This window comes from Bufo bufo, chromosome 5, assembly GCF_905171765.1.
Source record: "Bufo bufo chromosome 5, aBufBuf1.1, whole genome shotgun sequence".
Classification (NCBI taxonomy): Eukaryota; Metazoa; Chordata; class Amphibia; order Anura; family Bufonidae; genus Bufo; species Bufo bufo.
The window spans coordinates 558,840,863-558,866,323 of record NC_053393.1 but is presented as its reverse complement, the minus strand read 5'-3'; the positions used below and the strand labels follow the sequence as shown (position 1 = coordinate 558,866,323).

At 45.8% G+C, this 25,461-nt stretch overlaps 2 protein-coding genes across 19 annotated transcripts in view; one reads left to right on the top strand and one right to left on the bottom strand.

Annotated features, from left to right (window-relative positions):
• The window catches only part of LOC121000837 (gastrula zinc finger protein XlCGF26.1-like), an 800,859-nt gene that overhangs the window by 368,153 nt on the left and 407,245 nt on the right, over positions 1 to 25,461 (top strand). The gene's annotated exons all lie outside the window — the stretch shown is intronic.
• The window catches only part of LOC121000846 (gastrula zinc finger protein XlCGF17.1-like), a 137,752-nt gene that overhangs the window by 100,713 nt on the left and 11,578 nt on the right, over positions 1 to 25,461 (bottom strand). For 4 of the 11 annotated variants that reach the window (XM_040431571.1, XM_040431570.1, XM_040431572.1 and 1 more), the window contains 3 exons: positions 4,661 to 4,765; positions 4,454 to 4,577; positions 4,310 to 4,374 (listed from right to left, as the gene is read on the bottom strand). In XM_040431571.1, coding sequence (XP_040287505.1) covers positions 4,310 to 4,374; positions 4,454 to 4,577; positions 4,661 to 4,765 — 294 coding nt within the window. Of the gene's footprint in view, positions 1 to 4,309; positions 4,375 to 4,453; positions 4,578 to 4,660; positions 4,766 to 5,570; positions 5,695 to 6,188; positions 6,296 to 16,140; positions 17,708 to 25,461 lie in introns of those variants that run through there. The other 7 variants (XM_040431563.1, XM_040431566.1, XM_040431564.1 and 4 more) reach the window with 4 other exon arrangements.

Below are 25,461 nucleotides of genomic sequence, written 5' to 3'. Positions count from 1 at the left end.
GCACTGCGGGCGAACGGAGCGGCGCCCAGGACTAATGGTGAGTGCTGAGACATCGCTGGGCGCCGCTCTGTGTGGCCTAATAGTGAAAGTCTGGACTCATATACAGTAGTCAGTCTTTAACACATACAGGAGGCGGGTGCCGGCAGCAGAATCGCATTGCCGGCACCCTGCCCCTGACAGGGAGCTGCGATCAGCGGCAGTGATCTGCTAGTACCCGCCTCCTGTATAAAGGGGTAAAATCATTGGTGGTGCAGTGTGCCCCCCCCCTCAATCCCCCCATCCCATTAAAATCATTGGTGGCACAGTGCGCCGGCCCCTCTCAACCCTCCAGTATTAAAATCATTGGTGGCAGTGGCCACAGGGACCTCTCCACTCCCCCTCATTGGTGGTGCAGTGGCAGCTTCTGATCGGAGCCCCAGCTGTGTAAGCCTGGGGCTCCGATCGGTTACCATGGCAGCCAGGACGCTACAGAAGCCCTGGTTGCCATGGTAACATCCCTGATGCTGTGTGCACAAAGCACAGAGCAGCAGGGACAGTGTGGAGTCCTATTCACCCTGATAGAGATCTATCAGGGTGAATAGGAAAAGGGATGAAAGATCCCAGGTTCTAGCCCCTAAGGGGGGAAATAGTTATTAAATAAAAAGTGAAAAAAAAAAAAAAAACACTAAAATATGAAGTATAAATCATCCCCCTTTTCCCAATTTCACATATAAAATATATAAATAAACATATTACATCGCCACGTCAGAAAAGTCCAAACTATTAAAATATAAAAAAAAAATCTAGGTGGTGAATGCCGGAACAGAAAAAATAAAATAAAAACTGCGCGATTCGCCATTTTTAAAAATGAGGAATGCACGTGGCTTTTTTTGTTTATTTTTTTCGCGTGGTATCGAATGGTATCGAGTATCGCAATACTTTTTCATGGTATCGAAACCGAATCAAAAATTTGGTATCGCAACAACTCTAATGCCTTTATCTCGGTCAGGAGGGGTGGACGAATCTGCTGTGACGGATTTGCAAATAGTTACATCCTTCAAATACTTAGGGATTCAGGTTACGGCTGATAGTAGAGAATTTCAGGACCTGAACTTGACCCCGCTGCTGGATAGGTTTAGGAACAAGGTCCACGCTTGGATCCGCCTTCCTCTTACATTAGTAGGGCGCACTAATTTGATTAAGATGACGCTTATGCCGCAACTCCTGTATTTGCTTCACAGCGCCCCGTCCTGGATACCGCTAATTTTTTTACGTACTGTAAATGCGATCTTCAGACATCTCATATGGAAAAAGGGAATTCCTCGCATTAAACTTTCTACACTAACTAGGCCAAAGACTCAGGGAGGACTTAAAGTCCAGGACCCTGAGATGTATTATTTGGCAGCTCAGATGCAAATCTAATATATGGAGAATTGAATAAGGTGTCTGCAGTACGGTCTTAATAATGTGCACCAACTGTTCCAAGATGGTACGCTTAAAGAATTTAGTCAATTTCAACGAGAGTTTGCGATCCCGAAAACTCTTTTCTATGTGTATTTATAACTTAGACATGCCATTAACTCTCAGGAACGACAGGAGAAGATCGTACCAGCTGCAAAACACGCCATTATAGATCTTAGTACAACGCACGGCACCACTAGTGGTGTCATTTCACTTCATTACTGGAGTCTTATGGACTCAAAGTGGAAGCAAGCCCCACTGACTCTTTATGGTAAATGGTGAAGAGACATCCCAGATTTGATGGAGGAGGACTGGGAGGCAGTATTAGAGAAATTCCCGGAAGTAGCGCTCAGTGAGGCCCACAGAGTATCCCAACTATTTCTTCTTCGAGTCTATAGGATATAAACTATCTCACACGAATAAATAATGATGTGTACGTTCACTGAATATATGTTAATTACTGCCTGAAGAACGTATTTAAAAGAAAATAATAAATCGTTTATTAATCTCAGGTTAAAACGGAAATAAATCTGTATATCACTATGCGTGACTATCAGGCTCCAAACCCAGGTGAGGTGGTATAGGAATTCATAGGTAAAGTTCATTTATTTCAGTAATGTAACAAGGTGAAACTAATATAGGAGATAGACTCATTACAGGCAAAGCGAGATATTTCAAGCCTTTGTTATAATTTGGATGATTATGGCTTACAGCTTTATGGAACCCCAAAGTCACAATCTCAGGTCCCCTTTGCTCAGGGGGTATGGATTAATTAGCTGACTAGAGGGGGACACTTTGAGCCGAGAATATTCAACCTTTTCACAATATTCAAATTTTAAGTTGCATTACTGAAATAAATGAACTTTTGCACGATATTCAAATTTTTCGGGTTTCACCTGTATGTCTCCTTGCCCACCCGTATCTCATCCATATTGTATCCGGGCTAGAGGCCGTATCTCATCCATATTGTATCCGGGCTAGAGGCCGTATCTCATCCATATTGTATCCGGGCTAGAGGCCGTATCTCATCCATATTGTATCCAGACTAGAGGCCGTATCTCATCCATATTGTATCCAGACTAGAGGCCGTATCTCATCCATATTGTATCTGGGCTAGAGGCCGTATCTCATCTTGTATCCAGATACAGATGGGCTCTTACCACTCATGTTCTCATAAAGCTCCTCTCCTTTTCCTCCAGGAGAGTCTCTTGGACGGATACGAGTCCTGAACCCGGAGACTCAAGCCTTCAGATGCTCTACGCTGCCTGCCAGGACCTTCTGATGACAAAGCCAGAGCTCAAATAGGGAAGCAACATCCCCGACATCAAACCTGATGGGAAGGGTCCCTTCAGCAGGACATGACCACACCATATAGATGATTTGAGAAGGTCTAGAAAGGGTCTGGGATGGGCTAGGGGACCCCTACTATGGAAGGTACTTGCCAGTCTAGACATGGGCTGGAAGGAGAGGAAACCCCCATACAACCCTAACAAAGATCCTACAATTTGATAGAACAGGAAAATTCCACTCAGGAATCCTCTCTGCACCTGTCCTCTGTAGAGACAGGAAGAGCACTGGAGGCTGGAGCGGCCTATTGACTTCTCTGTGTTCTAGTCCCTACAGAAGACCAGAAGGACGACCTACATATGGTGCTTTCATGGAGAACGTCCTGGAAACAGTTATCTGGAGTAGTGCATACAACACTTGAAGTGCAGAAATACAGAAACCGCTGCTCTCCAGTATAATATTCATCCTTTTTGGCTATATGTGTGTTCGTATGTCAAACGCTTTTGACTTGATCCTTATTTTCTAGCTATAATCGCTGTTGGATCTCCATTTGACGATTGATATTGTTCTTATTGTTTTATTCTTCTACATTTTATGTATGTTTAAAATGTAAACCACATTGCTATGTCAAGATGCTTTTACTCGATGGTATTTTACTTTTCAATAAAGCATTTGAAACATAATATTCATCCTTTTTAGCTTCTTTACTCCGTCCTCTGCAGCTCTGGTCTCTTCATTCTCTGTGGGTGGGCAACAGCTCATCCCATGTGACCATCAAGCACCTGCATCTCCCAGGAGTGCGCTGCAGCAAGCTCTTCCTAAGCCCCTCTCCCCTCCCCCGTGTAGAGATACAGCTATATACCTCCATGAATATACAAGTAGGGATGAATGAAAGGAGTCTGCACTGCTTCTCCACGAGATGACTGCACCGGCACTGACAGGAGGAGGGAGCAGAGAAGATACTGAGCATGTGTCCATCCCTGAATGCAGGAGAAGGTGGACCGGAAACCTAGTCACAGAAGAAACAGCAGGGGGCGCTACCAGAAGGAAAATGTACTGTACATAAAAATACTACCAATATTATTACTGCATGTACATAGTAATAAAACCTCATCAGAAATGCCCCATTCACTGCACTGTGATACTTTTTATGTAATAACCCCTTTAATTATCATGACAACCACAAATGACCCGACAACAGTCGTCGTCTGAGACTAATGGCTGCAGGTCTCCCAGAGGATGGACCTAGATATTAGATGGCGGCTCACAGCCAATAACCTTGTACACATGCATCCTCAGCACGGCCGGACATGCTGCAGGTGGTTTCCGTGGAGGAGATCGGCTTCTACCAGATGCATCCGGACTCGTTCCTCTCGGGGACCTAAACCTATCGGCTCCTTATTCCCACCAGTGGTCTCCATAGCCAGAGACTTGTAGGAAGAGGCAGAGAACATGGAGCGTCTGTGGTCGGCTGTAATCCCGCCATCTCCAGCTCATTACACCAGTATAAACCAGTATAAACCTAGAATACTACTGGATAAAACAAGGCGTCCTCCTACAGAGGAGGAGACATCTCCATTACCTGACCATCCTGTGGAAGGAGAGGACGCGGACATCTCTCTGGTGTTGTCCTCTGACTGGATCTCTCTGCAGGAGACACAGAGACTGGACTCAGACTTTACAGACAGAGAATTCCAGGACATTTGTATTTAGTCCTGTCCGTTACCTGGAGATGTGAGGGGCTGGTCCTCCTCCATCTTGACCTCCTTGTACAGACCCTTGTGTCCTTCTAAATACTCCCACTCCTCCATGGAGAAATAGACAGCGACATCCTGACACCTTAGAGGAACCTGACAACACAATGACACCGTCATCACCCAGACCCCTCCAGTGCTGTGACTGTATAATGTCCCCGCATTCCCGGCGGTGTCACCTCTCCAGTCAGCAGCTCCATCATCTTGTGGACGACTTCTAGGATCTTCTCATTGTTCTTCTCATGTATCAGATTACTAGACGTCTTCTTCACCGTGGAGTAATCCTGTTCATGGAAGACATAATAATAAATGTCACCTTGTACATTCCAGAGTCCATCACTTCTACAGCCATGTCCACCTGTAATTACCATAGATAATGGTGTAATGTGACATCATCAGAACCTCTCACCTCTCCAGTCACATCCCCTGTAATTACCATAGATAATGATGTAATGTGACATCATCAGAACCTCTCACCTCTCCAGTCACATCCCCTGTAATTACCATAGATAATGATGTAATGTGACATCATCAGAACCTCTCACCTCTCCAGTCACATCACCTGTAATTACCATAGATAATGGTGTAATGTGACATCATCAGAACCTCTCACCTCTCCAGTCACATCCCCTGTAATTACCATAGATAATGATGTAATGTGACATCATCAGAACCTCTCACCTCTCCAGTCACATCACCTGTAATTACCATAGATAATGGTGTAATGTGACATCATCAGAACCTCTCACCTCTCCAGTCACATCCCCTGTAATTACCATAGATAATGGTGTAATGTGACATCATCAGAACCTCTCACCTCTCCAGTCACATCCCCTGTAATTACCATAGATAATGATGTAATGTGACATCATCAGAACCTCTCACCTCTCCAGTCACATCCCCTGTAATTACCATAGATAATGATGTAATGTGACATCATCAGAACCTCTCACCTCTCCAGTCACATCACCTGTAATTACCATAGATAATGGTGTAATGTGACATCATCAGAACCTCTCACCTCTCCAGTCACATCCCCTGTAATTACCATAGATAACGATGTAATGTGACATCATCAGAACCTCTCACCTCTCCAGTAAGCAGGAAGAGTATCTCTAGGGTAAGATCTAACATCCTCTCCGCCATCTTGTCCCCGTCTCCATCCATTATCTGGTACTGATGATGTCATCGGACAATCCTATATCACAGGAACCTGAATGGAAGAAGAGGAGTCAATGTAGAATCCGCATGAAATCCCATAGAAATGCTTATAATGACCGGAGATGATGAGGGACATTTAGGAGAAATCAGAGGAGATGAGGTCTTCTCTCTATTGTCTGGACTGAGGACTGGAAGATCTCGTCAGGGCAGTTCCTCCATGTCAGGAGAGCAGCGCATGCGCAGTATGTCAGTGCAGCCTGTGACGGACATAATACACTGCACTACTGAAGCACCAGCTGTGACAGACATCATACACTGCACTACTGAAGCATCAGCTGTGACAGACATCACACACTGCACTACTGAAGCATCAGCTGCCACAGACATCACACACTGCACTACTGAAGCACCAGCTGCCACAGACATCACACACTGCACTACTGAAGCACCAGCTGTGACAGACATCACACACTGCACTACTGAAGCACCAGCTGAGACAGACATCACACACTGCACTACTGACTGCGGCCCCCGGCTCCCCGGTACCTGCTCCTCCTCAGGCCGGGGCTCTCCCTCCCGCTGTCCGGACATCAGAGCCTCTTTACAGGACGTTTCCAGCAGAACTTCCTCTTTCCCTCAGGTTCCTGGAGTTTTCCTCTCCCAGCATGCTTTGCGGTGTGACGTCACAGGGCTGACCCCGCCCGGCACACTGGTCAGTCAGCACTAGCCCCGCCCCCTACACCTCCGGCGGCCATGTTAGTACACCCAGACATGGCTCCTGCTCCTCTCCTCACATCACTGAGGGCCACAGGCGCTTCCCTCACCATCTCCAGAGCCCCAAACACTGGGAGCGGCCAGCACAGCCGTATCTAAGCCTCTCATGTGAGATACAGCCTGCTGAGCCTGGATCACAGCTTCTCTTGTGTGATACTGTCTGCTGAGCTGTGTATCTAATCCTCTCCTGTGTGATACTGTCTGCTGAGCTGTGTATCTAATCCTATCCTGTGTGATACTGTCTGCTGAGCTGTGTATCTAATCCTATCCTGTGTGATACTGTCTGCTGAGCCGTGTATCTAATCCTATCCTGTGTGATACTGTCTGCTGAGCCGTGTATCTAATCCTATCCTGTGTGATACTGTCTGCTGAGCTGTGTATCTAATCCTATCCTGTGTGATACTGTCTGCTGAGCCGTGTATCTAATCCTATCCTGTGTGATACTGTCTGCTGAGCCGTGTATCTAATCCTATCCTGTGTGATACTGTCTGCTGAGCCGTGTATCTAATCCTATCCTGTGTGATACTGTCTGCTGAGCTGTGTATCTAATCCTATCCTGTGTGATACTGTCTGCTGAGCTGTGTATCTAATCCTATCCTGTGTGATACAGTCTGCTGAGCTGTGTATCTAATCCTATCCTGTGTGATACTGTCTGCTGAGCTGTGTATCTAATCCTATCCTGTGTGATACTGTCTGCTGAGCTGTGTATCTAATCCTATCCTGTGTGATACTGTCTGCTGAGCTGTGTATCTAATCCTATCCTGTGTGATACTGTCTGCTGAGCTGTGTATCTAATCCTATCCTGTGTGATACTGTCTGCTGAGCTGTGTATCTAATCCTATCCCGTGTGATACTGTCTGCTGAGCTGTGTATCTAATCCTATCCCGTGTGATACTGTCTGCTGAGCTGTGTATCTAATCCTATCCCGTGTGATACTGTCTGCTGAGCTGTGTATCTAATCCTATCCCGTGTGATACTGTCTGCTGAGCTGTGTATCTAATCCTATCCTGTGTGATACTGTCTGCTGAGCCGTGTATCTAATCCTATCCTGTGTGATACTGTCTGCTGAGCTGTGTATCTAATCCTATCCTGTGTGATACTGTCTGCTGAGCTGTGTATCTAATCCTATCCCGTGTGATACTGTCTGCTGAGCTGTGTATCTAATCCTATCCCGTGTGATACTGTCTGCTGAGCTGTGTATCTAATCCTATCCTGTGTGATACTGTCTGCTGAGCCGTGTATCTAATCCTATCCTGTGTGATACTGTCTGCTGAGCTGTGTATCTAATCCTATCCTGTGTGATACTGTCTGCTGAGCTGTGTATCTAATCCTATCCTGTGTGATACTGTCTGCTGAGCTGTGTATCTAATCCTATCCTGTGTGATACAGTCTGCTGAGCTGTGTATCTAATCCTATCCTGTGTGATACTGTCTGCTGAGCCGTGTATCTAATCCTATCCTGTGTGATACTGTCTGCTGAGCTGTGTATCTAATCCTGTCCTGTGTGATACAGTCTGCTGAGCTGTGTATCTAATCCTATCCTGTGTGATACTGCCTGCTGAGCGGTGTATCTAATCCTATCCTGTGTGATAGTCTGCTGAGCTGTGTATCTAATCCTCTCCTGTGTGATACTCCCTGCTGAGCGGTGTATCTAATCCTCTCCTGTGTGATACTCCCTGCTGAGCTGTGTATCTAATCCTCTGTTCTGTGATACAGGAGGAGCTGATCACATGGTACAGTCCCCCCCGGTCCCCTCATTGGTATAGTCCTCACCCGCCGGTCGCTTCTTTCACCCTAGTGTTAGGTTTGCCCGTTTCTGGCGGGGGAACATCCTGCCGGATCCGGACTAACGCTCGCACACGTCTGCTTCTGGAAGTCTGGCCCGGCCCCATTCATTATAACGGGGACGGGCGGGAGATGCGGCCGCAGCACGGGAAACATGCCGAGAGGCGGCCGGCCAGAAACCGCCTGCTGGTCAGTGGAGGAGACCCCTTTACATGCAGCGATCTCCTCCACAGTACGGGCAGCAGGGATCGGTGATGTTGCTCTTCGTCTCCATACAGAACCATTTCTTGCTCTTTGTACAGCAGGATCTGCTGCCGCTAAGAAGGATTGCGGCGTCATGAGAAACAATCCGCGCGTTGTGCTCCGTTATCCGGTAGTCGAGGGCACATTTACAATGGCCGGTTATTGCTGACGAGGGCTCATTAGCCATAATTTGCCCGAACCAAGGGGCCTAAGGCTGATGTTGTCCTTCTGTCGGTCGCCCCATCGCCAATAAAGCCCAAACCAGACAGCACCAGTAACAGGTAAACCAGGAGCCACCAGCACCGAACCAGTAACAGGGGACACGGTGCAGGGAAATCAGAGTAATGAGGGGGTGCAGGTCACCGTGGAGCCCCCCACTATTCTCTGACCCCAGGGGAACCGCAGCAGTGTAGCATGGTCCATGACCTTAGGGAGGTGAACAAGATGATCTTTGATGTACAGAACCCCCACACCTTACTTCACCAAGTGCCACCAACTTCTTCTTCTTCTCCAGTGGTTGACGTGGCCAGAGGTTTTCTCTTCCTGCCCCTGGAGGAGACTGGTCACTAATTGCTGGAGCAGCCGACCTCAGGGTGCAGCAATGTCACCATTCGCTTTCTCAGAAGAAATGTCCCAGGTTCTGGGGGTGTGAAGACCACATTACCCTACAACACAACTTCTGCAGTATCTCCCCGAGACCCCAGACAGAAGGGAGGCCATATGCAGAGTACCAGTACCCGCTACAGTATATCACTAAGGGCCGTGTGGGCTCCTGCTGGGAATGGACCCCCAGTGCCTCTAGCTGCAGGTTCAGTACAAGGCTCTGACCTCACGGGGACAACAAGGTCTACTGACACGGACAGGACAGACTTTCAGCTCCAGCCTCAGCTTTACCTGACTACAATACGTGGACCAGAGGTAATAACCGAGCTCCATGGAAAAACCTCCGACCGTTAGGTTACTACTCCTAACATCCAGACACAATAATTAGGGCTTCTCCTTCACATGTGAGAGATGTAACCGCAGCAGCCACACCGGAATACAAGGCGACTGACATAGTCCTGGACCAGCCGCTGACAATCCAAATTTCATAAGTATTCGAGGAAATGAGAACCAAAGACATCTCTGCTGCCAGGTGGACACAGTACGAGGTGGCACTGCCAACGCCGTCAGGAAGAACCATCAGACAAGGTCTGGGTTAGATGACCAGATAATCAGCATTATTGTATTGAATTGCTGAAAATTTTAAAGCAGGAGCTGGAGAAACTCCAATCGCTAACTTAGAATTTTTGGTAGATGGATCCCGGTACCACCATGAAGGAAGTCCATGGATTGGGTAGGCAGTCACTACCCTACCCTGCTGCTTAGCATAGAAAGCATAGCTACAGGTATTCACTGCATCATATACAGGGTGGGCCATTTATATGGATACACCTTAATAAAATGGGAATGGTTGGTGATATTAACTTCCTGTTTGTGGCACATTAGTATATGTGAGGGGGGAAACTTTTCAAGATGGGTGGTGACCATGGCGGCCATTTTGAAGTCGGCCATTTTGTTTTTTCAATAGGAAGAGGGTCATGTGACACATCAAACTTATTGGGAATTTCACAGGAAAAACAATGGTGTGCTTGGTTTTAACGTAACTTTATTCTTTCATGAGTTATTTACAAGTTTCTCTTTGTTTACAGCCATTGACATGTCACCGACGTTAACACGTGAGGAGCGGATAGAAATTGTGTTGATGTCTGGTGAGCGCAGTAACCGGTTCATTGCAGCAGATTTCAATGCAAGACACCCTACGAGACCACCCATCTCCCATGCTACAGTTAGCAAACTGCTTGCTAAGTTTCGTGAAACTGGTTCAGTGTTGGATTTGCCAAAATGTGGACGCATGAAATCTGTCTCTAATGAAGAAACATCAGTGGCTGTCCTAGCTTCATTCAGCAAGAGCCCACAGCGTAGCACTCGCCGCATGTCACTGGAGAGTGGCATTAGTCGAACATCCCTTCGGCGGATATTAGCTACTCACAAATGGCACCCTTACAAACTCCAGCTACTGCAGCATCTCAACGAGGATGACCCAGATCGGCGCACTGAATTTGCAGAATGTGCAAAACAAAAATTGGAACAGGACCCTCAGTTTACGCAGAAGATTCTGTTCAGTGATGAGGCAAACTTTTATGTGAATGGAGAAGTTAATAAACAAAACCCCCGCTATTGGTCTGACACTAACCCACATTGGGTAGATCCCACCAAGACTGTTGGAACAAAAAAATTGATGGTATGGTGTGGTATATGGGGTACAAAGATAGTGGGGCCATTCTTCATCAATGGAAACCTCAAGGCCACTGGATATGCGAAATTGCTACATGATGATGCGTTTCCCTCTTTATGCACTGAAGCTGGCACGTTCCCTGAGTTTTTCCAGCAAGATGGTGCACCACCACATTATGGGTGTCAGGTCCGAGCATTCCTAGATGAACAGTTGCCTGGAAAGTGGATTGGTCGTCGTGGGCCAGTTGAATGGCCCCCAAGGTCTCCCGATCTGACCCCCTTAGACTTTTATCTTTGGGGTCATCTGAAGGCAATTGTCTATGCTGTGAAGATACGAGATGTGCAGCACCTGAAACTACGGATACTGGAAGCCTGTGCTAGCATTTCTCCTGCGGTGTTGCTATCAGTGTGTGAAGAGTGGGAGAAGAGGGTTGCATTGGCAATCCAACACAATGGGCAGCACATTGAACACATTTTATAAGTGGTCAGAAACTTGTAAATAACTCATTAAAGAATAAATTGTTTTTCTTGTGAAATTCCCAATAAGTTTGATGTGTCACATGACCCTCTTCCTATTGAAAAAACAAAAGTTGGATTCAAAATGGCCGACTTCAAAATGGCCACCATGGTCACCACCCATCTTGAAAAGTTTCCCCCTCACATATACTAATGTGCCACAAACAGGAAGTTAATATCACCAACCATTCCCATTTTATTAAGGTGTATACATATAAATGGCCCACCCTTTACAATGGCTCAAGTTCTCACAGCTAATACATACACACACTGCAGGTAGGTCTTTGGGGTGGCAGAAGACTATGGTCCTATCTAGAAGAGCAGAGACTTTGTGGAATCAGCAGATAAACCCATTAAAACTGTAGAGTCTATTGGGGTAGTGATCATCAAGGTACAAACTCCCGAGGCAGGGGGTAATGCCTTTGCTGACGCAGCAGCCTGAGCAGCCACTCTGAAGCCCTAATGGAGGCCTACTGAGGAACCATGTCCGACTGATATCTCTTTACTGGACAAGGCAGTAGATGTCTGGTTGTGTAGAGTGGAAGCAGCAACAGTTTGGAACATGATGGACAAGAGAGGACATGTGGTGGAGTAGAAGTGGCAATTGCACAGTATGGGACCTGACGGACAAGACTGGAGATGCGCAGCTGTGTAGGGGTAGTAGTAGCGGCAGCAGCAGTACAGTATGGAACATGATGGACAAGAGAGGACATGTGGGGGGAGTAGAAGCAGCAGCAGCAGCACAGTATGGGACCTGACGGACAAGACTGGAGATGCACAGCTGTGTAGGGGTAGTAGTAGCGGCAGCAGCAGTACAGTATGGAACATGATGGACAAGCATCGTCCTGCTGTGACTGAGATGATGAGTAAGCAGTCCCATCCACAGTCATCCTTTTTCTATGCTGTAACATGCGGCCACCTACCAGAGGTGAGGGAGAGCTGTGACCTGTTACTACAGGCCGGACGGCTGGTGCTGACAGTGCTGCTGCTACCTCCACTACAGCCACCCACATTCTCACTGGTGACTGACATGGTACGGGTGCTTCCTCTTACATTACCCCATCCACTGAACTCTGTCTTTCTTTTTAAGAACGGAGGCACCTGTCACGGCCTATGGTGTGCACTGTGACACTGTTGCTACACTTGCGGTTGCCCGCGGCAACATGTTGCTGTGTGTGCATGCGGTGGCAGTGTCTCGGCCTTCTGGGTGATTGCCGTGACATGGTTGCCACGCATGTTGTTGCTTGCGGCAATGTGTAGCTTTCTATGCTTGTGTGTGCACTTCCGCTTTAAGTGGCTTCCTTCCCTTGTCTGGTGTTGGAAGGGTTAACTCCCTTCCTAGTGTTCTGTGAACACTGGTTTATGTGTGTGCGGCTGCTTGGGCTTTTTAGTCTCTGCTGGAGGCCTGTATCTGAGTTGTACTCCAGCCTTGGTGTGTGCGGAGTTAAGCTCCTTGTCTGGCTTCACCATCTGTCCAGTGAGGACCACCCTTGTGGTCATCGATGTTCTATGTTATCACGGTGTCTCCTTCCCTTCCTGTCCCTTTGTGTATGGAGTGGGTTTTGATCAGGGTGTTGTATGTCTATTTTTGGTGTTACATGTCTGGTGGGGTTTGGTTTCCAGTATATTTTTATGACATTCCCCTGTCTCACATTTATTGCAGCTATGGTGTCCTGGGTTCCTGTGTGGTTCGTGGTCTGTGCTGTGTCCTTTAATGTTGGTGTGGACACTAGCACTTGTGCACGGGTTCCAGTCAGTGTGTCTGTGGCAGGTAAGTGTGTTACTGGTTTCACTTACCTGCCATCTTCATATGCTGTGTGTGTTCCCCTCTCCTTGGAGCCTGGCCTCAGATAGAGACTCCTGTTCTTCCGTGTTGAGGATAAACAGGTCGTCTCTCCCCTGCTCCTTAGTGAGGGATTACCAGGGCGACTTAGGGTTTCTAGGAAACCAGAGTATGAGCCGTCCCACCATCGGGGTCCGCTCATACAGTGAGGAGTCTGGGAGAGGATTAGGGACGCGGTAGGAGGTGACCTGCTCCCTTATCACTCCTTTTTGGCCAGGCTGATCCCCTTTACCCTTTGACACCGCATGGTGGGGGGTTTCCCTCACTTCCCGCCGTGACCGCACCATTGCACCTGCACTGGTTATTCCAACCACAAGGCCCACAGCTAACTGCCAGACGTTAGAGGAGATCTCCTGCCTGTACAAGTCATTCTTTCCTCATCCATTGGCCAGAGCTCTATTTCGGGACTCTTTCGCATGCCAGAAAATTTTCATGGCCGTAGAGGACCCAATTCATATTTAAACTGGGTTGTATTAACCATCTGCCAATGTACGGCCTACCGCCCACCCAAAACCTCAGTCTAAATTACTTTCTGGACCCAGGAGCCAGAAGTGGCCGTACAGCGCTGAGATGCCTATAGGTCCAGTGCTCTCCTAATTCAGCTAACCTTTTCCTCTGGTGCCAGGTGAATGAGTAGAAGGACTTAGCTGGTGGATTGGGGACTGCAAGTCCTGCCGCTGAGTCATCTTTCCGACCTGCTGCTTGGGACCCACATGACTGCCCAAACCGGGCACACACTGCTTCTGAGCACCAGGAGTTGCATAAGGTACATTTTCCGGAAAAAGGGGAGAGGTGAAGGGGCAGTGGACTATTTGTGATGAGCACAGATACTTATCTCAAGTGGAGAAGCCAGAGCCACCCATTGCCTTCTTTGAAACGATCCACAGTTTAACGAGTCCTGACACCATTTTTTGTTTCTTTCTTCTCTTCATACTGAGCAGAAGAATGTGTGCACCTATTTACAGCTGACTGATTGCAAGAACCGAAGACTAAGTTTGTTGTTCTGTCAAAAAGCCGTCCACTCTGCTTGGTTTAATACGGTTGATCATGCTGACAGAGCCTCATTAACAATAAAACTCAGTGGCGTACTAAGGGGGGGGGGGGGGGGGGGGTCCGCCCCGGGTGCGGACTCTCTGGGGGTATAACAAAAATCACAGCAGTGAGAGGTATTCTTTGATTTCAATTTATTTTTGCAGGTAATATGCGACATTCATGTGAACGCGTTTTCGGCTGTATTAGCCTTCATCAGACACATTGCCACTGAAGATTGAGGGAGAATGTGGAGGACACACAGGTGTAGATCAGGTGCTGTCAGCACCAGTGGTTTGGCACACACCTCAAACCACTGGTGCTGACAGCACCTGATCTACACCTGTGTGTCCTCCACATTCTCCTTCAATCTTCAGCGGCAATGTGTCTGATGAAGGCTAATACAGCCGAAAACGCGTTCACATGAATGTCGCATATTACCTGCAAAAATAAATTGCAATCAAAGAATACCTCTCACTGCTGTGATTTTTGTTATACTACACTCTGGGGTGGGAACCCTATCACAGCAGAGAAAACCCGGTGTGAACAAATTTGTTCTACAGACTCTCTGGGGGTGCCAGAAGCAATGAGCGCTTCCATCAATACAGACAGAAGCGCTCATTGCTGGAGCGCAAGGAGCTGGGTCCTGTCACTCACCGATCAGCTCCCCGCGCTCCTCCCCTCCCTCAGGCCGGCATCGCACAGAATGGTGAAGAAGGAAGACTTCTCCCTGCTCCACCATTCAGCCTGCAGACACAGATTGCACTGCTGGACTGTGTGGGTGGGGCCTGCAGCCCGGAAATCTGCATAATCTCCACCCACACCGTGCTGCAGCGCAATCTGTGCCTGCAGGGAAGAGAGGTATGTGAGCTTCAGGAACGGGACAAGGTGAGTAGTTACTGTGATTTTTTTTTTTTTTAATACAAAGGGGGCACAGAGGGCATTACAATGGAGGGGGCACAGCGGGCATTACTACTATGGAGGCGCACAGAAGACTATTACTATGGAGGGGGGCAGAGGTCTTTGTTATGATGGAGGGGGCACAGAGTATTTTATTACTAATGTGAAGGGGGCACAGAGTCTGGGATTGAGGTTATAATTATTCCCCAGATGTCCCTTACCATTTCCTGTAAATGAGTCCAAAGGGTCTGGGAATGTTTATAACTTCATAACCCAGGTAGTAAACCCAAGACTGAAGTAGTTAAAAGGGTTTTCTGAATTTTTTTTAACTGATGACCTATCCTCTGAAATATTTCCAATATGTCCATTATATAATTCATGGACGATCATGGTTACAGGTTTCCCTTACGTCATGGCAAATAGTCACATTACACAAGGGGATCCAGTCTCTGCCGCGGCCAGTGTCGGCTGTGGCAATGTCAAACCAGATGAGCCCAGCCGGGCATTGCAGGTTGGAAGAGGAGCGGAGAGCCAGCACCAGGAAGCAGGTAAGTAATCTTCCCTTTACAGATCCAGTAAAGTGAGGGAGTTTGCCAAAGCCCCTCATTCTTGCACAACCCCTTTAAAGGGGTATTCTCATGACTCTGTTTAATACTTACCTGCTCCCGGCGCGCTGTCCACTTCCTGGTTTCGGCACTCAGCAGGGGGCGGGCTCCATCTTGATTGATGTCTTCTCCCGGCCGGGCCGCGCGCTGTACTGAACGCGCACGCCGAGACCGCGCATGCGCCCTGGTGACTTCTTCCTGGCAAGTATACTATACTGGCCAGGAAGAAATCACCATAGCGCACGCGCGGTCTCGGGGTGCGCGCTCAGTACAGCATGCGGCCGGCCGAAGATAAGAAGTCGTCTGCGCACGCGCGGCCACCGCGATTCCTGAGAAGAGCGGTGGCCGTAACCAGGGGAGACGGAAGACAACAGTCAGGTAAGTATAGGTTTATTTTCTTCTAAGGGGTGGGAATTTGTTAATTAAATATATTTAGAAAAATGATAACTATTAAATCATTAACAGATTTAACAGTGATCATTAAGATGATAATACCCCTTTAAGATCTAAAATTATAACCGCTGTAACTACACTTCTGAATATACTGATATTTTCTTTTAATTCCTGCTTCAATATATATGCAATATTTTTATAACAAAGCTGAGTCTTCTCGCTATAAATGATAGCAAGAAAAAAAATGGAAATTCATGGCATATTTTACAGAAAGGATTCAGAATTGGTTGTTCCCGATGTGAATTCTCTGATGTTGAACAAGAGATGATTTCCGAGTAAAACATTTTCCACATTCTGAACATGAATACGGCTTCTCTTCTGTGTGACTTCTCTGATGTCTATCTAGACTTGATTTCTGAGTATAACATTTTCCACATTCTGAACATGAATACGGCTTCTCTTCTGTGTGACTTCTCCGATGTCTATCTAGATTTGATTTCTCAGCATAACATTTGCCACATTCTGAACATGAATATGGCTTCTCTCCTGTGTGACTTCTTTGATGTAGAAGAAGAATTGACTTTCTAGTAAAGCATTTTGCACATTCTGAACACGAAAACGGCTTCTCTCCTGTGTGAATTTTCTGATGGCTCTTAAGAGATGATTTCTCAGTAAAAGTTTTCCTACATTCTGAACATGAATACGGCTTGTCCCCTGTGTGAATTCTCTGGTGGCTCTGAAGATGGAATTTCTGAGTAAAAGATTTGCCACATTCTGAACATGAAAACGGCTTCTCTCCTGTGTGAATTTTCTGATGGTTTTTAAGATGTGTTTTTCTAGTAAAACATTTTCCACATTCTGAACATGAAAACTGCTTCTCTCCTGTGTGAATTCTCTGATGGCTTTTAAGATGTGTTTTTCTAGTAAAACATTTTCCACATTCTGAACATGAAAACGGCTTCTCTCCTGTGTGAATTCTCTGATGTTTTTCAAGATGTGTTTTTCTAGTAAAACATTTTCCACATTCTGAGCAAGAAAATGGCTTATCTCCTGTGTGAATTTTCTGATGGCTCTTAAGAGATGATTTCTCAGTAAAAGATTTCCTACATTCTGAACATGAATACATCTTGTCCCCTGTGTGAAGTCTCTGGTGGTTATGAAGACGTGATTTCTGAGTAAAAGATTTTCCACATTCTGAACATGAATACGGTTTCTCTCCTGTGTGACTTCTTTGATGTAGAAGAACTGACTTTTTAGTAAAGGATTTCGCACATTCTGAACATGAAAACGGCTTCTCTCCTGTGTGAATTCTCTGATGGTTTTGAAGATGTGATTTGTTAATAAAACGTTTCCCACAGTCTGAACAGGAATACAGCTTCTCACCTGTGTGATGTCTTTGATGTTGAAGAAGGCCTGATTTCCAAGTAAAACATTTGCCACATTCTGAGCATGAATACGGCTTTTTCTGAGCTCTTTGGGTTCCAGAACATCTTCTGCGAGTTTCATTCTGATTAAGAGTATGTGATGAATTAGAAGATTGGACTTGTTTTAAAGGATGAGATGATAGATTTTTGCTGTGAAGGTCTGAGGGTACATCTGGGATAATGGCACGCTCTTCATATGTATCTGATATGACACATGGATCATCTGCATTATAATATGTAGATATGAGATGTTTCTCCAAGCTCCCAGTACAGTCATCTACCAAGAACAAAACATTTTTTTAATTATTTTTGAAAATTATTGAAGGCAGCTATCAAAATTCATAACTGACGAGAGGCTGTCCAATTGTGTCATGTGACCCCACACCTAAAAACATAATGGCCCTAAGTACAGTCCTGATCAAATGTTTAAGACCACTTGAAAAATGGCAAAAAATCATTTTACATTGTTGGATCTGTTGTGCATTTTCATAGGTGTACAATGTATCTGATGATACTATATTCAATGTGGATGATCATTGCCTTTAACAGCATGTGATCAGCATGAACCTGGAAAAAACCAAGATGGGTTCATAGCAAGTTCAATGTGTTAAAAGTGAATATATAGAGAAGACTATACTTTTATTATTGTTTAGAGACATGGATTTATCTACACTGGTTTCTCTAAACTTGTCTGTCTGAGGAACAATGGGCGTTTCATGGCTAAACCATGATCTGATAAGAGACGTCCATAAAACACATCTGGTGTGGAACAGATATCTATTCATATATTCACATATAGATATATATATATTCCTGTGTGCATTTATTTAGCATTTGAACTTGCTAATGATTCATATATACTATGTGATATTGATGTATTATAACCAAATATTATTAATGTATCTTTATATATCTGTATCTCACTGAGAGGATATATTCTAGTGGATATAAGGAATGTTAAGTTGAATTTTCTTAAATAGGGTTTATTTTAGAGGAGCTGATGTTATTTCAAATATCATCACTCAATCGCTGAGACAGTTAAGATACACAAACCAGAAGAACCCTTATCTGCCCCATAAATTCAGGGATTAGGGAAACTTCTGATACCGCCAGTCAGTCTGAGCAAAGTGTCAGAAAGAGTCCCTCCTAATTGATTTAAGGTGTGAAAGGGCAAAGTTTAAGTGGTAATAAAACAATATACATGTATTAATTCTTAAAATATTCAAAATTGTTATATGATACAACAGTGCCATCAAGTGGTAGATGGGCAGAAGTTTCTAAGGAATGTCAATTAGATGACATCATCCCCATGTTTAACATACGTCACACCCACCTTATCTAATTGGTAATCCCTAATCCAAGAGGGGATGGGCATAGATAAGGATTGGGATATCTGATCCAGTTTTAAGAGATCAGGACACTTCACAAACCTCACAAAAAGAAAAACTTCACAAGAACTTCACAAAGGAACACTTTACAAAGATTCATTCATCAGCATCACTTCACACGTCAGGAACGTACTACAGGACGGGACATATCTAAATCTTGGAAAGCTGGGTCCATTCTAAAAGCTCTTTATCCCAAAGCCAGGGGTAATGTATAATCTATTTCATTTGCAGTAATTATAAATCGCTCCAATTGGCATATAGTTGAGACCCCATTATTAGTGGGTCAATAGTGTTAAAACAATAATTTTATGGGAAATTTTAATGAACGTGCACATCATTAGAATTCCTGTAATATTGCCATCAGAGTGGGATCTCTGATCGGATATTATTATCCGTAGTTAGGCCAACGGGCGTATTTATAAGGTGTCTCTTACTGCCATATTCTTTGATTGAGCATAAGGGATTTTCAACAGATTCATTTCTATTGTTTTTGTTGTTGTTACATTATAATATTTTGATAATCAGTATACTAATTGGTAATAATTTGATAATAATTTGAATAACATTATATTGTACTTGGTGTACTAAATTAAGTGAGCCCGGTGTAAACGGTGGAGCATCATCTTGTGGTCAATTTTGATATTATCCTTGTATTCATTTGTATGCCATTTTTACTGCATGTATTTATTTGTAATAAATTATATTTTATATAATTAATTGCACCCTGTTTCATTATCTGCACAAATTAACTTTAGATCTCATCAATAAAAGAACTGGCGTTTATATGTCCGCCAATTAAATTTTTTATTTTTAATTTTTCATAAAAATATGAAATCATAATTTTTATGATTTCATATCTTATATGAAATAAATACCCGACAGATCTTAACAAGGTTCCAAGTAGAGCTTCAACATGCAACAAGAAGAAATGGGAGTGAGACAAAACATTTTTTGAGCATTCAATTAATTGAAAATAACGATTAAACTGAAACAGGCTGTTTTTCAGCTGATCCAAATTTTAGGACCACATGCCTTTAAAAGGTCAAATCTGTTCAAAGATGTGGATTCATTGTCATTTTCTGTCAGGTAGTCACACGTTGTGATGGCAAAGGCAAAAAAACTCTCCCTTTTTGAACGTGGTCGGGTTGTTGAGCTGCATAAGCAGGGTCTCTCACAGCCGCCATCGCTGCTGAGGTGGGACGCAGTAAGACAGTCATTTGGAATTTCTTAAATGATCCTGAGGGTTATGGAACAAAAAAGTAAAGTGGAAGACCCAAAAAAATGTCATCAGCACTGAGCCGGAGGATCCAATTGGCTGTCCGTCAAGACACTGGATGGTCCTCGACCAAAATTAAGGCCCTTACTGGTGCTGACTGCAGCCCCATAACCATCAGACGGCATCTGAGACTGAAGGGCTTCAAAAACAAAAAACATCTTCAAAGACCTCGTCTCCTTGAACGCCACATAACTGCTCGTTTGGACTTTGCAAGAGAGCACCAAACATGGGACATTCAAAAGGTGGAAGAACGTTTTATTCTCTGATGAGAAAAAATGTAACCTTGATGGTCCTGATGGTTTCCAACATTACTGGCATGACAAGCAAATCCCACCTGAGATGTTTTCTACGCGCCACAGTGGAGGGGGCGCCATAATGGTCTGGGGTGCTTTTTCCTTCAGTGGAACAATGGAGCTTCAGGAAGTGCAGGGGCGTCAAACGACCGCTGGCTATGTCCAGATGTTGCAGAGAGCATTCCTCATGACTGAGGGCCCTCGTCTGTGTCGTAACGACTGGGTTTTTCAACAGGACAACGCTACAGTACACAATGCCCGCAGGACAAGGGACTTCTTACAGGAGAATAACATCACTCTATTGGCCCATCCTGCGTGTTCCCCTGATCTAAATCTAATTGAGGACCTTTGGGGATGGATGGCAAGGGAAGTTTACAAAAATGGACAACAGTTCCAGACAGTAGATGGCCTTCGTGCGGCCGTCTTCACCACTTGGAGAAATGTTCCCACTCACCTCATGGAAACGCTTGCATCAAGCATGCCGAAACAAATTTTTGAAGTGATAAACAATAACGGCGGAGCTACTCATTACTGAGTTCCTATTTGGAAGTTGGATTTCTGTTTTGGGGGGGGGGGGGGGGGTTTAGTTTTTTTTTGGAGGTGTGGTCCTAAACTTTTGATCAGCTGAAAAACAGCCGGTTTCAGTTTATTCGTTGTTTTCATTAAACTGAATGCTCAAAAAATGTTTTGTCTCACTCCCATTTCTTCTTGTTGCATGTTGAAGCTCTACTTGGAACCTTGTTAAGATCCAGCCATGCTAAATAGGATTTTTTGCCATTTTTCAAGTGGTCTTAAACTTTTGACCAGGACTGTACATAAAAGGGTAAGACAAGAAGAACAGAGCTGTTACAACAGGCAAGAGTCAGGCAATCATATGCACAGGTTTCTCACATCCTGGAGATCAATCATCTAACACGGGGAAGCTCAATCTGCGGCCCTCCAGCTGTTGCAAAGCTACAACTCACAGCATGCCCTAATAGCTGTAGGCTATACAGGCATGCTGGGAGTTGTAGTTTTGCAACAGTTGGAGGGCAGCAAGTTGGGCATCCGTGATCAAACCGAATACTGTGAAAAATATTATTTGCCCGGCGTCAGAAGGAGGAGGAGACGCTGCCCCAGTCCATGAACAGCATACAACAATTAATGGCAATGTTACAGCAGAAGGAATAAGAAGGGGCCAAGTCCATAACCAATACTGATGCTGTGATGTGGGACCAGTTTGTGTTATATCTCAGAAATCAACCATGGCAAAGGAACCGGTGTGAGAAACTCATAATTACATTGCCTTAAGAGAGGACACAGGTTCATCAAGATGAATCTATTTTGATTAACTCAAGTGAGAACCTGAACAGACTATACACCAGTTGTTGAAGGCAGAAATAACCTTAGGAAAGAAGAAGCCAACTGAAAAATTCAATAACTGACTCTAGCATTATAACAATAAGTCATTGTATGCAACAGAGGTGTCAGGAGGGCCAGGAAACCTACCCCCTATTAGAGGTATGGCAGCCCAATAATCACAATTTTTCATATGAAGCCAGAAGGTACCCGGGGCCTGTATGGACGACATGTGTTGACACCTTGTACATTCGTAATTTGGACACCAGAATCCAGTGCAGTCCAGAGTGTATGTGACATGAGGCCTGTGAAATGCTGCACAGAGGGACACCAGGACACGTCCAGGAGATTCATGGAAGAGACCTGTCCCCCTGATATTACTGAGCAAGGCCTGGAGAGTCACAGCGCAGACCTGAGGGAGTCGTTACCACCTTAGTGTAATGGGCTAGGATCAGCAGGAACACTCCTATGGCTTCATCTTCTCCTGTCTACTAGTATGTTTGGGGCAGTTGCTATGTATTATACAGTAGCTGATCTCTTGCTCAGCCGACCTCTTCTGTAGCTCACCTTGGTTGGAGAGGAGCTCCTGACTGGTTAGCCTCGCTGTAAATATTCCTAGTTTCTGCAGGGGGCTGCTGGTTATAGTGTAAGCTCTGTGCTTTCGAATCCAGTAATCCTTTTATTTTCTAGTATCTCTCCTAGTTTTCCTCATCGGTGTAGTTTTGTTCTTATAGTTGGTCCAGTCTTTTCCTCTGATTCTTGTAGTCTGTGTGTGTGGTTGGGGGGAGGGGATGTTCCATGTTTCAGTCTGTCCTACCTTGATTCTAGTTCAGCTCTGCTCAGTTTGGGTTGGGTCTTAGTGTCCTCCTGTTGTCTGTTTTAGGGTCAGTTTTAGGGTCCATTCACACGTCCGTGGTGTATTGCGGATCCGCAATACACCCGGCCGACACTCCCATGCAACAGCATATTTTTGTCTGCAGCTGCGGACAAGAATAGGACATGTGCTATTTTTTTCCGGAGCTGCGGACTGTAAGTTCAGGGCCGCGCTCCGGAAATGCGGATGCGTTGAGTACATGGTGTGCTCTCGGCTTCCATTCCGTCCACATAAAGAATGAATGGGTCTGCACCCATTCCGCAGAATTGCGAAACGGGTGCAGACACATTTATACGGACGTGTGAATGGACCCTTAGAGATTAGGATTTTTCATAGGAATGTCTCAAGGGACAGTGATGTCTGGTATTAGGGTCAGCATGTAAGGACAGATCTAGGGAAAGTTTCAGGGAAAGCTCCAGTCAGTGCCACATATTGTCTGTTCAATCATCTGTTCACCATATAACCCCCATCATCCGTCTGTTCCATTGTCTGATTACCATCCCCATCCTGGTGCAGTCATCTACTGATGAGTTCCTATCTCCTGGCTTTCTTCTTACCTGCTAGTGCTGTGATATGTGCTTTGTATTACACAGTTTGGTCTTAATGTAAGTCCTGGGGGTATCTGAGTACTGGAGGACACTGTTCGGACCTGGGGAAGGCGCCTGCTATAGGGGAAGTCCAATTCAGGGTCATTATGGTTACAGACTCATCTCTGCTTCATTTAGTGGTCACTACTCACCTGGGCTCTTATCTGTAGGGATCTCCTCCTTGTATTCCTCATCGCTCCTCACATCTGTCTCTGTAGGAATGTCCTCCTTGTATTCCTCATCGCCCCTCACATCGGTCTCTGTAGGAATGTCCTCCTTGTATTCCTCATCGCCCCTCACATCTGTCTCTGTAGGGATCTCCTCCTTGTATTCCTCATCGCCCCTCACATCTGTCTCTGTAGGAATCTCCTCCTTGTATTCCTCATCGCCCCTCACATCTGTCTCTGTAGGGATCTCCTCCTTGTATTCCTCATCACCCCTCACATCGGTCTCTGTAGGAATCTCCTCCTTGTATTCCTCGTCGCCCCTCACATCTGTCTCTGTAGGGATCTCCTCCTTGTATTCCTCATCACCCCTCACATCTGTCTCTGTAGGGATCTTCTCCTTGTATTTCTCATCGCCCCTCACAGCTGTCTCTGTAGGGATCTCCTCCTTGTATTCCTCATCGCCCCTCACATCTGTCTCTGTAGGAATCTCCTCCTTGTATTCCTCATCGCCCCTCACATCTGTCTCTGTAGGGATCTCCTCCTTGTATTCCTCATCACCCCTCACATCTGTCTCTGTAGGGATCTTCTCCTTGTATTTCTCATCGCCCCTCACAGCTGTCTCTGTAGGAATCTCCTCCTTGTATTCCTCATCGCCTCTCACATCTGTCTCTGTAGGAATCTCCTCCTTGTATCCCTCATCGCCCCTCACATCTGTCTCTGTAGGAATCTCCTCCTTGTATTCCTCATCGCCCCTCACATCTGTCTCTGTAGCATTAATATTGTTCAGATCTTCATCCTGATTCAAAATGTGTGAAACAAATATTGTGAATTACAGGACAGTCGGACAAGTTGAGTGGAATGTTTTAGATGCCTACAAAAGATCATTAAAAGAGTTATCCAACTTTGAACTTGTGTAATAGACCCCTTCAGAGAGGCGGACCCCCGGTGGAGTTCATACTTACTTGGTCCCTGCCTCTGTGTTCTGGCTTCATTGCTCCACTGTCGACTCTGCAGGTGCTGTGTCTGTGGAAATCAACACACTGTTGACAGGGGGGCGGGGGTGGAGATAGTTGGGGGAGGGTTGGAAGCAACTGCTGCAGCCAAGGACTGGCAGCAGCGGTGACCTGTGACCAATGTGGCACATGACTGAGTGACGTACTGCATGGGTGGCAGGTGCTCCCCTGCCCTGTCAACTGGATGTTGATTCTCAGAGACCCAGGATCTGCAGAGGTGCCCATGTATCGATGGAGCTGGAAACCACCAGCAGGGGTCAGGTAAGTATGAATCCAGCCACTCCGAAGGGATCTGTTAAATAATTGAGCTGGATAAACTCTTTTGCAGGGACAGGACCACAGAGAGGTTACAGGGCTCCTCTCACCATCTCCCTCCAGTGTTTTCTGAAATACTACACCAGGATGGATGCAACTAAAAATGTATTTACTCATTACCAATGACACCACATGGAGCGATACCAGATAAGCATGTGGTTGGGGGAGAAGGGAGTCTGGGTCAAATCTCTCAAGGGTTAACTCCTGATTGTATTAGATGTCCAGTCTGTAATAACGCTTGCCCGAGGCGCTGCTCTGCAGATCTGATCAGTAGATGCTAGGGGTGCACCGAAATTCCGGCGGCCGAAAATATCGGCCGAAAATGGGCCTAATCCATTTCGGCCGATATTGGTACATATCGGCAGAAAATATGGGGTTTGGGATTTGTGGGATTTGTCACCCACCAAGTACCGTATTTTTCGCCCCATAAGACGCACTTTTTCTTCCCCCAAAATGGGGGAGAAATGCCCCTGCGTCTTATGGGGCGAATGCTTGCTGTTTTACATCGCAAGCTGAGATGTAGGAGCGAGCGGGGACTCGGGGAGGGACTGGGAGGAGGATCTGGGGGCTGGCAATAGCGGCGGGGCGGTGCAGTCAGTGTAGTATAGCCCCGCCCCGCCGCTCCGGTATACTAATATAAGATGTCATATTCATTTATTGGTTAGAATATAGAATTCAGGCAGGCCAGGCGGGCGGCAGCGTAACTCTTGTCATGTGCCTGAATGAAGCCGGCGGCGCAGGCAAGTGACGTCAGTGAGAGACGCGCCGGCCGCCCGGCTT